Source organism: Erpetoichthys calabaricus, chromosome 10, assembly GCF_900747795.2.
Source record: "Erpetoichthys calabaricus chromosome 10, fErpCal1.3, whole genome shotgun sequence".
Lineage (NCBI taxonomy): Eukaryota > Metazoa > Chordata > Cladistia > Polypteriformes > Polypteridae > Erpetoichthys > Erpetoichthys calabaricus.
Genome location: NC_041403.2, coordinates 31,771,359 through 31,786,308, shown reverse-complemented (window position 1 = coordinate 31,786,308; position 14,950 = coordinate 31,771,359). Strand labels below are relative to the sequence as shown.

The window sequence follows — 14,950 nt, the reverse complement described above, 5'->3', positions numbered from 1 at the left end:
TAAATATTATTAAATAGTTACTGCTATAATTATTAGCATACACAAACACTAAACCTAAAGCTTCACAGGAAGAAAAACTTGAAATGAAGACTGGGCTCTTGACCAATGAATTCGGGTCAGGGAGGCATGTCTTCAGTTTAAAAAGTCCTTTCTGAAAGGCTGTTATAAGAACAAGGACAGTCTGTCATAATCCTAGCAATTAATGAATGGGTAACAAGTATTTTCTTCTGTGCGCATCAGTCATATTTCTTAATTTTGCAGTTACTTTTAGTGTAAAGGCTCTTTTGATCTGAATTTATCCGATTCATTACAATAGCTATTTTTGTTACTTTTAATACCACCTAGCTGGCTGTCTTTTTTTGGGTTTTTTGTTTCATTAAATGTTCCATGTACTAGTATGAAATCTAATGAGTATGGTACTGAAGTTTTATATTGTTAGAGTAAGGATTGCTGACTGGACAAATATCCAGTTTTTACGCACTATATACAGTAGGCAAAATAAACACCTGGAAAATTGTATTCTTTATCCACATTACACATGACAATCTATTTTGGGAAAGACATTTTATTTACAATACATTTAGACTAAACAATACATTTTATTTACAGAAAAAATTGTCATTGAAGACTTATATATGCAAGTGTAAAGTCGAAGTCATGTTATGCAATTTCAGTCGTTGGGCATTTGGACTTGCTGTTCACTGTTGTTCATCTTGTCACTGAGCCACATCAAATTACACAACTGAAAATCATTGGTCTTGTCCCTTTTTGTGATGGCCAGCAATCGCGAATTCAGCTGCAATCTCCGCCTTTTGTTTTTTTTGTTTTTTTTTTTTCTCCATTCTGATGTGGTACGTAATACATGGGATATGTGACAGACAAGCTACTCTTCAGTTTGTGAGGTCTTGAACACGTTCCTTATTCTTCATTGGCTGCATTCTATGAATTCTGTTTCTGGATAGACTTTCATTGCTTGTCAGCTCTTATGTACACAGAGCCCACCCCAATGACTGCAGACAAAATCAAATCTGAATCACTGGGCATTATGCAACTTGCTTCACGGAAGTACCCTGCTAACTGCTTCTGATACTCTGAAATTATGTAAATTTGGGCTACATCTGAAAATAGCTGGAGAAGTCATCAAATGGACAAGGCCTTAAGAGGAAAAACGTGATTTTATGAGAAGACTAATTTTGATAGAATTTTTTTTGGCTAGGTAATCAAAAAATATCAGATGAATAGATTTAATTAATTTTTCTGATGCAACAGAAGATGTTTACAGTTGACTGTCTCTACAATTTAAATGTTATTTACATGTCCTATCAAAAATATTTGCATGTAACTAATTATAGCCCTCTAATATTGCAAAAATGTGTATTTTATCTAATTTCCTTTGGTTTCTGGTGTTTCCTCTGTTTCCATCATAATTTCTTTATCCAGGTTTCAGTTAATTCTGAGCAGCAATGTTGGTTTTGATATGTAATGTTTGTTTATTTGTTAAACAGGCTTATTGGAAGAGATATTCTGCAATGAAGCACTATCGGCACATTAAACACTGCATTATCATGTTACAAGCCCGGGTACGGATGAAAATTGCACATTCTGCATATAAGAAGATTCTACAGGCGGTTGTTACTATTCAAAGACGGCACAGAGCCAATTTATTAGCAAAAGGACAACGTCGGCACTATTTAGTTATGAAGGCTTCAGCTGTATTGATTGGAAGATGTTACAGAAGATGGAAAAGCCGTATGCTGGCAAGACAGAACCTAGCTGCTTTGGTTATACAGTGTTGCTTTCGACAGTGGCGCTCCCAAGTACATGCCAAAAGAAATATGGCAGCTATTCACATACAAGCATATTACCGTATGTACAGCATTCAGAAGCATTTCATGAACATTCAAAGAAAAATTGTGAAAATTCAGGCATGGTTTAGAGGCTGTATGGCAAGAAGAAAATTTAATCAAATGAGAACTGCTGTCCTTACCATCCAGAGACATTATAAGGCATTTGTATGTGGTAAAGCCCAGAGACAAAAATTCTTGCTTGTTCGTAAATCTGTAGTAGTCATCCAATCATATTACAGAGGAATGAAAGGGCGGTTGATCTACCGACAGATTAAAGCTGCTTGTGTGATTGCATCATTTTGGCAGATGAAAAAAGAGAGGGCACGGTTTTTGCTTGCAAGACAGAGTGTTGTCATTTTGCAATCACATGTAAGAACCTGGCAAGCTCGAAGGAGATACCAAAGACTTAAAAGATCAGTTTCCTTAATCCAAGCATGTTACAGAGCGGTCACCCTTGGCAGAAAAGTGAGAGAAAGCTTCCAGAGCATGAAGTTGGCTGCTATTGTACTTCAGGCAGCATGCAGAGGATGGCAGGCAAGGAGAAGGAGGCATATGCTGAAATCTGTGGTGAGAATTCAATCTGTCTACCGTGCTTATGTTGCCCAGAAGAAATTTTTGAAACTGAAACAGGCCACCATTACAATCCAGGCTAATGTGAAGATGGTGCAAACACAACAGCGTTACACAAAGCTGAGAAATACAGCAATATATATACAGAGGACTCGAAGAGCCAATCAGCTTTGTACTGTTCATGCAGGTGAATTCAGGAGAAAGCGCAAGGCTTGCATTGTCCTACAGGCAGCTGCCAGAGGCTATGTTGTGAGAAAACAGATTCAGACATGGAGAATAGCAGCTGTTAAAATTCAATCGGCATTCAGAATGAAAAAGGAAAGAGCTTGCTATCTTTCAAAGTATAAAGCTGTTCTTGTTCTTCAGAAGCATTACAGGTGTTACAGAGAAGGGATTGCATACAGAAGCTCATTTTTAAGGGTCAGAGCAGCAGCCATGTGCTTGCAGGCAGCCTACAGAGGTTTCAGGCTGCGCCAAACTCTGAAGCGTCTGCATAAGTCAGCAAGTGTAATACAGAGAGCATTTAGAGCTTGTGTATTAAGGAGAAGGTTTTTGGAAATAAAGAAGAGTACCATTCTGATTCAACGGTGGTACCGAGCTTGCATATTAGGAGTACAGCAAAGAGTAGAGCACAGAAAATTAAAGGTATCTTCAATTGCAATACAGGCAATTTACCGTGGCAAGGTTGTGCGCACCAAAATACAAAAGTGGCATAAAGCTGCCTTGGTCATTCAGACATGTTTCAGGAGATACCAGGCTGAGAAAAACTACCATGCTTTAAAGAATGCTACCATATTTGTTCAAAAACGCTTCCAAGCTAAACTTGCTGGTGGCAAACAGCAAGAGAAATACTTGGCTCTTAGGCATTGTGCACTGAAACTTCAGGCTGCATGGCGAGGAAAGACTGTAAGGCGACGGCTTCAAGTGCAACATCAAGCAGTGACATTGATACAGAACTGTTACAGGACCTATGTGTTGCATAGGAAGTGGAAGACAATGCGTTTGGGAGCTGTGAGAATACAACAGGCATACAGGGCCTACACATGTGGAAAAAAGCAAAGAGTGAAATTTCTCCGTTTGAGGGAAGCTGCTGTTATACTGCAGGCAGGTTTCCGCGGTATGAAAGTCCGTCAACGTTTGCAGGCACATCACAGGGCTGCATGCAAAATTCAAGCTGCATACAAAACTTTTAAAGCCAAAACCAAATTTAATGTTCAGAAGACTGCCGCAATATGCATCCAGAGGAGGTATCGGGCCATGGTTGTTGGACAAATTCAGCGTCAAAAATATGTTCAACTACTGCAGGCAACCATTAAACTTCAATCCATATACAGAGGAGTTAAACTGAGGAGGATGGTACAGCAACAGCACGTTGCAGCCACTGCTATTCAAGCTTATTTTCGAATGCACAAAGCTCAATGTTCCTATCTTGCAATGAGACTAGCTGCACCCATTATTCAAGTAAACTATCGTGCCCATCTGAAAAGGAAGGAAGAGCGGGAAAAGTATCTGCACACACGAAAATCGGTTATTTTCATTCAGTCTGCATACCGAGGTATGAGAGATCGCCGTATTCTCAGAGAAAGGCACAAAGCTGCTTCGGTGATTCAGGCACATTATCGCAAGTGGAGACGTTATATTCAGTTTAAAAAACTGAAGTGGGCAGTTATGGTTGTCCAACGAAGGTTCAAAGCAAATTGTTTAAGGAACATTGAAGTCGGTAAATACAAAACCATTCAAAGGGCTACCATTTGCATTCAGGCTGCCTTCCGAGGCATGAAGGCCAGATGCCACCTAAAGCACATCCAGGCTGCTGCACAGCTTATCCAGCACAGGTACAGATGTTACTTGCAACACAAAAGATATGTGGTGCTACGATGTGCAACTGTCACCATTCAGAGAAGGTATAGAGCGCTTATAGTGGCAAGACAGCAACAAAATAGCTATCATGCTTTGCGTACAGCTGCCATTACTCTACAAGCTGCTTACAGAGGATTGAAATGTAGGAAAACATTGAAACGGCAACAGAGGGCTGCAGTTGTTATCCAGTCTGCTTTCAGGATGTACAAAGCAAAAATTCCGTTCAAAGCAATGAAACTGGCAGCCATTATGATTCAGACCTGTTATAAAGCATACCTTAAAGGTAAAACGCAACGAAACCTCTTTTTAACATATCGAAAGAGTGCAGTTATTATCCAGTCCGCCTACAGGGGCATGAAGGTACGTCAGGAATTGACTAAAATACGCTGTGCAGCAGTGATCATTCAGGCCTGGTTTAGAGCACACAAGCAAAGGTGGGATTTTCAAATATTGCGTTCAGCAGCTGTTGTTTTACAGCAAAGGTACCGAGCACAGAAACTGAAAGTTTCTGGAGTAGAGCAGTATCGCAGAACAAAACAAGCTGTGGTCTGTATCCAAAAAGCATTCCGAGTTTGGCAGGCAAGGCAGTTGGTGCGCCGTGAGACGGCAGCAGTGCACATTCAGTCATTTCTAAAGATGTATGTCCAAAGGAGAGCTTTCTTGCGTCAAAAAGCTGCTGCAGTTGTCATTCAGTCAGCGTTTAAGTGCTATAAAGCCAGGGCATGTTACAAAGAAATGTGCGTTTCTTCATTAGTAATTCAGAAGTGGTACCGATCAAGTAAAGAAACCCAGTTACAAAGAGCCCAATACCTGGAAATGAAGAAAGCCGCCATCTTGCTACAATCAGTTTTCCGAGGAATAGCTGCTAGGAAACTAGCTAAGCAAAAATCAGCAGCGTGCAAAATTCAGTCATTCTTACAAATGGCCATTTGTAGAAGAAACTTCAAAGAGCACCGATCAGCTGCCATTACCATACAAGCTCATTACAAGGCCTGTATTGCAAGAAGAAAATATGAAAGCTACAGGAGGGCTGCCCTGGTCTTGCAAAAACATTACCGGGCCTTCTTGATAATGAAACAACAAAGGTTGGCGTACGTTACGACAGTGAAGAGACTCCAAATGCTGCAAGCAAGAATTAGGGGCTTCATCACACGACAAAGACTCAAGAGACTTCAGAAGGGTGCTACAGTAATACAGGTACTTTTCAAAAGAGATGTTTTTTCATTTTACATTGATGTGGTACTATATGCCTTTGTCACTAATAATTTTGTCAAATGCACTTGAAATGAAAAGATTGCACTTGTTTATAGCCCCTTTGATAGTACTTCCACTAATCATTAAAAAAAAATATCTGAGTTAAAAATGTGCTATAGTTGGAGAAAGATTTGAAGCAGGATCATAACATAAGGGTATAATTTTGGCAGTGAAAAAAAATTCATAAGTTAAAGATAAGTTTAGAGTGCAGTAGTGGTTCTCAACCTTTTTGGCCTTGGGATCCAGTCTTACCTATTTTTATTCAGTAATGACCCTTTATGAGCAATAATTTTAATATAAATTGGTCAACATCCCCCCAAATGGTACACATTAACTAATAAGAGAAAATACATATTCAGCATTCAAATACATACATTGACAAACACATTTCATCTATTATTTCTGGATGAGTACCACGCAGGTGTTTAATACTGAATCAAATGTAGTGTCCATTTGTCTTTTTAATAGGAAACATGGGCTAGAGTTTCTGTGCACATATATGTTGCACAAGGGAAGATGAGCTATAATGCAGTGCAGTGTAATGCGCTTTCTTTGATTTAGCAGTTTGTTGTGCAATGAGACGATGCCCAGAGAGCCTACTAGCTTGTTTTACAAACAACTTCACAGCGTGAAGATTTTCATTTTTTCATTCAATAAAGTTGAACGGTTTACCTATGTAAGTTGAATGCTTTGTTTCCGAATGTCTTTGTAGCTGAAAGTTTCATGCTTTGTGCATTTGCAGTGTGCAACTACCAAATAAAAGGTCATTGCTTACCTCACTTCATGGTGAAAGTAAACCTGGGCTTGTATGTTCTTTTAACATGTCTGTTTGGTTCAGTTTTTTTTGGTATGAAACTTGAGTGGCTGATGCAAAATTGGAAGAGTAGGTAATGTTATGGGGCATTCAGGAAACATGTCCGTGTTCATTGGTCGCCTTAATAAAGCATGCAGTGTACAGCATGTCCTCTACTTGTAACTGGATTTATGTCGGTCGTTTTAATTGCCCAGTATGCTAGAACACAATGTCCCTTTGACTGGGTACAGAACTGAAATTAAGTTCACGACTCATGGATTGAGAAACACTGGAATAGGTTTTGGTGACTGCCAGAAGTAGTACATGCTCAGGTTATTGGTACGGTAGTAATTTACTAGATATGAATTCAACACTCTACTGATTTGTCATCAGTGTGCAAAGGCCACATGAATAAATGTCCAATCTTAGTGTAAAACTTGTTTGTAACCAACTGTGATCTTGTAAGCATTTGAAAGGTAGAAAGGGAAATGACCAGCTTGATGATGGAGCATTTCAAAACAGTCCCGCCGTGGAGCAGTGGGATAATAGACAACATTCCTAAATGTAATACATTTTTGTGTAAAGATTTCTAATTTGGAGTATAAGGCCCATGCCATTGTTGCATCAAAAATTAAATCCCTTTGGTAGGCCCTTTTTGATTCTCATTCTCTCTCATTGCTTTTCATTTTCTTTATAAGGCATTATTTCGTGGAAGGATGCAGAGGAGACAGTTCCTACAATACAAGAGGGCTACAGAGGTGATACAGGCACACTATCGTGCATATCTGTTACAGAAGATGGAGAAAGCAAAATACCTAAGAATGAAAGAATCTGCAATTGTTATTCAGGTATTTTAATTTTTTACCACCTGTATATTTAGGAATTTGTGAATGTTACATTCCTGAAATATTTGCTAAACATTTGAGGCTATGCTTTTTCTAGGCCCACATAAGAGGCTACCAGACAAGACAGCATATTCTAAAAATAAAAGCAGCCCAGAATATCTTGGCATGGTACAGAGGCTGTGTGGTTCGCAGAGAATACAGGATGAGGCAGAAAGCCATTGTAACAGTTCATCGCTGTATAAGAACAAAGCTACTCAGAAGAAGGTAATACATTTCTAATGTGCACAACATATGATTACATTAAATTCTCAAGCCCACTTATTTTAGCTCTGGATCATGGAATATAAAGCCTATCCTAGCAGTGCCAGGGCAAAGCAAGTACCAGCTTAGAGGAAGGATGCCAGTCATCCCCTGGGCTCAACTTACATGCAATCAATGAGGAAACTTTAAAGTCACCTGTTAATCTAATCAGCACATATTTGTTAATGTGGGAGGAAAACCCGAAAGCATGGAGGAATTCTTGGAGAGAGGCATGGGGAGCATGCAGGATGATGATGATTACTGGACACAAGTTTTTAATGCACGACTCTAAGTGTACAATGCATTAGTGATAACTTTTCATATGTTGAAATTTGTTTTACATACAGTAATGTTATGGGTCACACTGTGGTGAAGCGTTTATTGCTGCCTCACAAGACCAACAGACAGTCTGAATCCTGGACTATTCACCAGTTTGAGTGGAATTTGCTTTACTCTAAGTGACTGAGGATTTTTCTTTTTTTCACTTGGCTCCTAAAAAATTGCCTCTGGGTTTGACTGGTGCCTCTACATCAGTGTTTCCTAACATTTTTTTCCTCCATACCCCTAGGATATGCTTGATTTATGTTTCCACCTTCTAAAAAAGTTTGAAGATGAAGTAAAATTTCTCATTTTTGAACCACGTCTAGTATAGCGCGTGAACAAATTGAACTCCAATAAACTTTAAAATCATAGTATAAAATTTAAATATAAAATTGAGCAATTTACTTTTATAAATCTCAGTAATTTTGTGAATGTGTCCCCTGTGAAGCTTAGACACTCGATTGATATCTGTGGGATATCCTGCAGAACATAAAGCACCACAAGGAAATAACACACAATCCACAATATAGGGGTTTGGGAGATTGAACACCCACTTGCAGCAACGGGTGCCCACGTGCTGTTAAGCAATGAAACACAGTTGATGAGCTTTGTCCCCCGATAACCCATACAGTTTAGTTCAACAACAGATGTGCCACACAAAATTTGTCCAAGTGAAAGCTTGAAAGTACCTTGAAAAAATGTCAGTCAAACCTTGAAATCAGTAACGTTTCACAATCTGGGCTTGTCTAAAAATTAATACTATACCTCACTATCCCGACGGATCTTTTCAAGGTGAATCTTTACTTATCATAGAGCAAGAGTGCTAACCATTAAATGGCCTGTAAATGACGGCACACTGCAAGACACCGATTGTACCATGATAAAGTCGAATAATGTGATGCAGCCTTCCTCTTTGTCCCAAAGCCTGAAATGCCATCTTGTACCCCAGGTTAGGGAACCCTTCTCTAAATATTCTGTATGGTTTTGTGTGCTCACTGAAATAGACTGGTTCCCAGTGCTGCAAGGATAAGAACTTTACAACATCTTTGAACTTCCCCGACGGCCACCACGGAATCCAACATGGCTGCAACAAGCTCCAACTCCCATGGAGCCCTGTGGGAATCGGAGACAACGCAGTGGGACTGACCTATAGCACTCCGGGGATAGGCAGTGCCCCATACATATATGTTCCCCCAGTCCTTCCATTAAGGAGGTGTCCCGGCCGTCTGTCACTTTTGCGTGTGTGTGTGTGTATGTACTATTTATATAATATATATAATACACACACATATTTTTTTTTTTTTTTTTTTTATGTAAGATTTCTTAAACTGCATCATTGTGCATGCATCATTCAGAAGAGATGGAGGGAAACAATGCAAGCAAGAATGAATCATCTGAGATTCTTACAGTTACGGACGTCGACAGTAACAATTCAGGCTGCCTGGAGAGGTTATCGCACACGAAAGCTGTTTTTCAAGGTAATGCATCATTATGCAGTCCAGCAACCAGTTTTGTATGCTGTACTGTTCTCAAATATCTGACTTTCATAGATTTCTCACTGCTCCCACCAATACAATGGTCATGCATTGTATATTAAAATAAATGATCAAATTCTTTTTTTTAACTCTTATCCAGTTTACTAAAATTTGGGAACAGGGAATTGAAATTGACTGCAAATTAAACAAATTATTGATTTGAAAAGCCACTTATTTTATTTATATTCTTTCTCTGTTTCAGATGCAGAGGTCAGCCTTGCTAATTCAAGCATTTTACAGAGGGTTTGTACAGAGAAGAGATTTTCTGAGAAAGCAGAAAGCGGTCCAAGTAATAGAAAATTATTTCCATGCTTGGCAAAGGGGTCGACTTGAGCGGTCAAAGTTTCAGAGCATTAAAAATGCAACCATTACTCTCCAGGCATTCTGTCGTGGCTGGCTGGTCAGAAAGAAGGTACATTGTCGTTATTGTACTTTTCGGGTCAGGAGTATCACTTGTTTCAATCAAAGGACACAAAGTCATATGTGGTTGTAGTAAACAAACGGCTAATGTAAACTCTTGATTTTTTTTCCCTTGATATATAGGTGATTAACATTTAAATTATTAGTGAATCACACTAAAGATAGTAGATGTATTAAAGTTGAATTGTTGCTTGGTTTTTAGATGATTGAGCAGAAGCAAGCTGAGAAACGGATGCAATTCTCAGCAGCTGCTTACCATCACATGAGTGCTATCAAAATTCAGAGGAACTTCAGAGCTTATTTGGTTCTAAAACGTGCAAAGCAACAAATTCACTCAGTCATCTGCATACAGGTAGGTAAATGGCAAAAATTATTTTTCGCATTTGATCATTCAACATTTTTAGGTTACTTCAAAAATCCCATCCATCATGAACTCATTTTAAAATGTCGATGTAATTGGTAGCAAAAAACATTTGAGGCAGCAGTGGGTTATCAGCATGTGTTTAGCGTTTGTCCTGTGATGAAGCAGGCTTTCCTGATAAGTTTGTATAGGTATTCTGCTTTTTTGAGCTCAGGTTGTTTCCCCAGGATACTTCAGTGTAGAATACCACTCTGGCTTCTACTGACTGGTAGAACATTTCCATCAGCTTGCTGCACACATTACATGACCAAAGTCTCCTTAGTAAATACAATCTGCTCTGGCCCTTCTTGTACAGCGCCACTGAGCTTCAGACCAGTCCAATTTGTTGTTCATGTGAACCTCCTGGTACTTGTAGCTCTGCAACCCTTCCACGTTCTCCCCATAAAGGCTGACTAATCTTAATGGCATCTTGGCATACTGGAAGTCCACCACCAGCTTTTTAGTCTTGCTGATGTTTAGTTTTAGATTGTGGTTCCTGCACCACAAGGCAGTCTTCCACGACCTTCCTGTTCTCTTGACTCGTCTCCATTATTAATGCAGCCTATGATGGACTAGTCTTCCAAAAATTTCTATAGATTACATGCACTGGTATTGTGCTGGAAGTCTCTTATGTATAGGGTACAGAGGAAGGAAGGTTGGGAACCCTAAGGTGCTCCAGTATTACACACCACCATTTCTGACACACAATTCCTCAGCCTCATAAACTTCTGTCTATTGGTCAGGTAGCCCATGATCCATTAAATTGTGGGACCATCAAGATACAAAGCCTTGAGCTAAGTTAATACACATTCATCCATCCTGTAAACCCCCTTATCTTGAACATAGTAGAGGGAATCTGGAGCCTATCCTAGCAAGTAACAAGTGCAAGGGAGGAAAAATCCTTGGACAGGGCATCAGCCCATTGAAGGCTGAACACACACACACACGCCAATGTAGCATCTTCATGCTATCTAACCTGCATGTCTTTGGACTGGACTGTAGGAGGAAACGGGAACACCCAAAGGACACCCATACAGATGCGGGGAGAGCATGCAAACTCTGTCCCAGAATCAGCCTAGACACTGTCCTCTGGATTTTCTTTGGCATCTTTTTTTTGTAACATGGAGACCAAAACTATACATAGTACTTCAGGTGAAGGGGTCACTAGTAAATTGTATAGCTTTAGGCATAACCTCCTTTGACTTATCCCCTTCATATCCTGTTACATTGAAAAGTCCACTGTGACTCCTACATCCTTCTCAAAAGGTGTACTTTCAAGTTTCAAGCTTCCATTTTGTATGTTTAAGTCTAGCATTTTTCCTTTTGTATTTGTAATACTGGGCAGCATTATGGTGTAGTGTAAGTATTGCTGCTTTGCAACAAGAAGACCGAGATTCATACCAGGTGCTTCCTGTGTGGAAGTATAAGCCTTAAGGGGAGAGTGAAGGAGTTGAACCTTTTTAGTTTAAGCAAATGGAGATTGTGTGACATGATCACAGTTTTTAAACAAATCAAGAAAATTACTACAGTGGATTAAAGCTGTTACTTTAAAGTAAATTGTTTAACAATAACATGAGGACATATTTACAGACCTAAGGCCAAATTTTGCATAAATGTTACATTTTCTTCACACAAAGTACTATAGAAATAGAACTTTATAGAGACTTTCAGGTCTTGGATTTATTTTGGAAAACAGTATGTGTATGCTTATTGGGGTCAATGACTTATTCTTTTCAAAATTGCTCAGATGTTCAATAGGAAGGACTGACTTTCATATCAGATTAAATCACAACTTTGGACTTGATGAAACAATGAAGTGTGTTGCACTTATAATTTTGGGAGTGTAAAAGAGCATTTTGTTGGGGTTGACACTGCTGAGTTTGTACATTTTCTATAAAGACTTTTCTACTGTAGTTTTCAACTTACATTGTCCTAAGTCTTTGATTATTGGTTTGTTCTTATTATCTTTTGGGGAAAACGGTAGATAGATTTTTGCTACATCTGATAGTCCTTAAGTAAGTAAATAGTGATGTAGTTGGTTTCCCAACACACGGCAATTTGTTAGATGATGTCTCCACTGGAAATGTATAAACTTGGGTGGATCCATAGATTTGGTACACTGAACCTCTAGGAAAGGTTAATCTGATCATGAATTAGTTTAAAAGCTGAAATTAATTGTAGTTTAAGCATCAAAGAAAAGATCTTTATTGTCATTGTCACTTTTACAAAGGAACAACGAAATTGAAGGTGCAATCGACTCAGTGTGAGGCATAAGAGTTAAAAAGACAAGAAGAGAGAAAATAATAACAAACTGAATAGTAATAAAAGTACTTTACAAAATATACAAATTGCACTTGTTATATGTATAAATTGCAGTGGTTAAATGTACAAATTGCACTGGTTGACTTAAGGTCTATATTGCACATTGGGAGAATGATATGGAGCAGTTTTATTCTGAGTTCAGGGCCATGATTGTTTTTGGATAAAAGCTGTTTTTAAGGCGGTTTGGGACTTTCTAGACATTTAAATTTGGAACTGTGAAAACATCTTAGATTTTTGCACCATACAATATATTTGTTTAATTAACAACCATAAAAACGTACGTGCAAAAATACTACTTGTATTCCGTGGCAGACGATGGGCACTGAGCAGGCTCCTGTCAATCGTGGAGAATCCACTGCATCCACTAAATAGTATCGTCTCCAGACAGAGGAGCAGCTTCAGCGACAGACTGCTGTCACTTTCCTGCTCCACTGACAGACTGAGGAAATCGTTCCTCCCCAACACTATGCGACTCTTCAATTCCACCCGGGGGGGTAAAAGTTAACATTATTCAAAGTTATTGTCAGTCTGTATACCTGCATTGTTATCACTCTTTAATATTTTCTTTATCAGTATGCTGATGCTGGAGTATGTGAATTTCCCCTTGGGCTTAATAAAGTATCTATCTATCTCCCTATCTACCTACCTACCTACATTTTATTGTGAGATTTCATTCCTTGCTGTCTTTTTCAAACTCTGCCAGAGGTGGATGCGAGTCATCTTACAGCGAAGACAATTTCTGAATAAAAGGGAGAATATAATAAAGATTCAAAGATCGGCACGAGTTTGGCTACTTCGACGCAGTAACGCAGCAGCTGTTATTCAAAAAGCTGTGAAAAATTACCTTTGTAAAAAACAGAAGGAAGCATTCCTCCAAAGAGTAATCAAGGTCCAGGTAATATTTTTGGTTCTATAAAATTAAAATAATTAACCCCTTACTAACCTGCTTGACATATTTAGCTCTTTTACACATATTGTTTTTTTTTTTTGTTTGTTTCATTTAAAGGCAACTTGGAGAGGATTCTGGTCACGTAAAATGAATGACACCCGTACAGTTGTGGCTATAAGGCATCGGCTGGAAAAGGCTAATCGGGAAAGCAAAGAAGAGGAAAAGCTCTGTAACAAAACAGCAACTGCTATAGACTACCTAATGAGATACAGGCATCTTTCCTATATTCTTGCAGCACTAAAACATTTAGGTTTGTAGCACGCCTTGATTGTGATATTTTCTACTACAATTTGTAAGAATCTTTAAATCCAATCATAGGAATTATGAATTTTATGAAACCATGTTTTTTAAATGCCAGATGTTTCCTGTGAAATCTTTGCATCTATAAGCCAACTTTTGGAATTGTGTTGCATTGCACTGGCACTACTCCCACAACAGCTCCTTAGCATTACTGAAAACGATTTTTGAAGTTGTTACAGATCAACTGGTTTCCGTGTACTTGAAAATTCATTGCATGTTGGTGATTAATCACTTCTTTTAAAACTTATGACTTGAGATTTTCATTAGTCACATCCAGAAACAAATGAATTTTCAGTCAGTCAATCCACTTGATTCATTATGCTTTGTGTTTAGTCTGCTTCATCATGTTTTCACTGCTTTAGCTAGACACCAGTTTCTCACTATCTGTGATTCAGTTAAGAATAATTTTAAAAAACCCTAGTGTATATTATGGTTCACCAAAATATCAAAACCATTCCTTTTTCCTGTCCTCTCAGCCTTCACTTTTGTTTCCATGACATTCGGTTCTGCAGCCCATAGATGTGCTTTTGCTTTTAGATTGCGGGGGTCGCGGCGGCACAGACTCCACACAGAAGGCTTTCATTTACAATCTAGTACTAAGCAAATATCTTTTGCAGTGTTCCCTTTGAAAAGGTGGGAAAACTACAAAAGGTTTTCTGTTTTAATGGTTTATATTATAAAGCAAAGATGTTTCCACATGCATCCACATGAATCTCGGTATTTTCTGTTAGTGTAGTAGGGGCTAACATTAAAAGAAACATAATTTAAGAACAATATATGAAATAAACTGATTTGTATGATATCTTTGTTTTTATACTTTAGAGACGGCCACCAGACTTTCCTCAGTGTGTTGTGAGAAGCTTGCAGATAGTGGAGCTACTTTGACGATATTTACACTAATCAGGAGCTGCAACCGCAGTGTGCCTTGTATGGAAGTTATAACCTATGCAATTCAAGTGCTTCTGAATCTTTCCAAGGTACACCTTTTTTTATACAATTGGTATATGTTGTCCATTTGTGTGGGTATTTGTTTTTTTTTGCGATGCTGTAAAGTGATTTCTATGGCCAGTCTGTGTTCATGGCAATATTTGGAAGGGACCCCTCACTGTTTCAACCAAGGGACCTCAGTTTTGTTCTTGCAGCAATATCCTGATCACTATAAAAAGCGTCAAAAGATGAATAGGGCTTAAATCCAACTTTTAATTTTTTTTACCCATCAGTTGAGGGTTGTGTA

At 38.7% G+C, this 14,950-nt stretch overlaps 1 protein-coding gene across 1 annotated transcript in view; it reads left to right on the top strand.

The window, feature by feature from the left end:
* The window catches only part of aspm (assembly factor for spindle microtubules), a 50,022-nt gene that overhangs the window by 22,722 nt on the left and 12,350 nt on the right, over positions 1-14,950 (top strand). Inside the window, exons 19-27 of the mRNA XM_028811034.2 lie at positions 1,506-5,474; positions 7,023-7,172; positions 7,267-7,433; positions 9,109-9,268; positions 9,528-9,737; positions 9,948-10,097; positions 13,171-13,362; positions 13,474-13,666; positions 14,539-14,693. Of these exons, the coding sequence (XP_028666867.2) occupies positions 1,506-5,474; positions 7,023-7,172; positions 7,267-7,433; positions 9,109-9,268; positions 9,528-9,737; positions 9,948-10,097; positions 13,171-13,362; positions 13,474-13,666; positions 14,539-14,693 (5,346 nt within the window). The remainder of the gene's footprint in view (positions 1-1,505; positions 5,475-7,022; positions 7,173-7,266; positions 7,434-9,108; positions 9,269-9,527; positions 9,738-9,947; positions 10,098-13,170; positions 13,363-13,473; positions 13,667-14,538; positions 14,694-14,950) is intronic.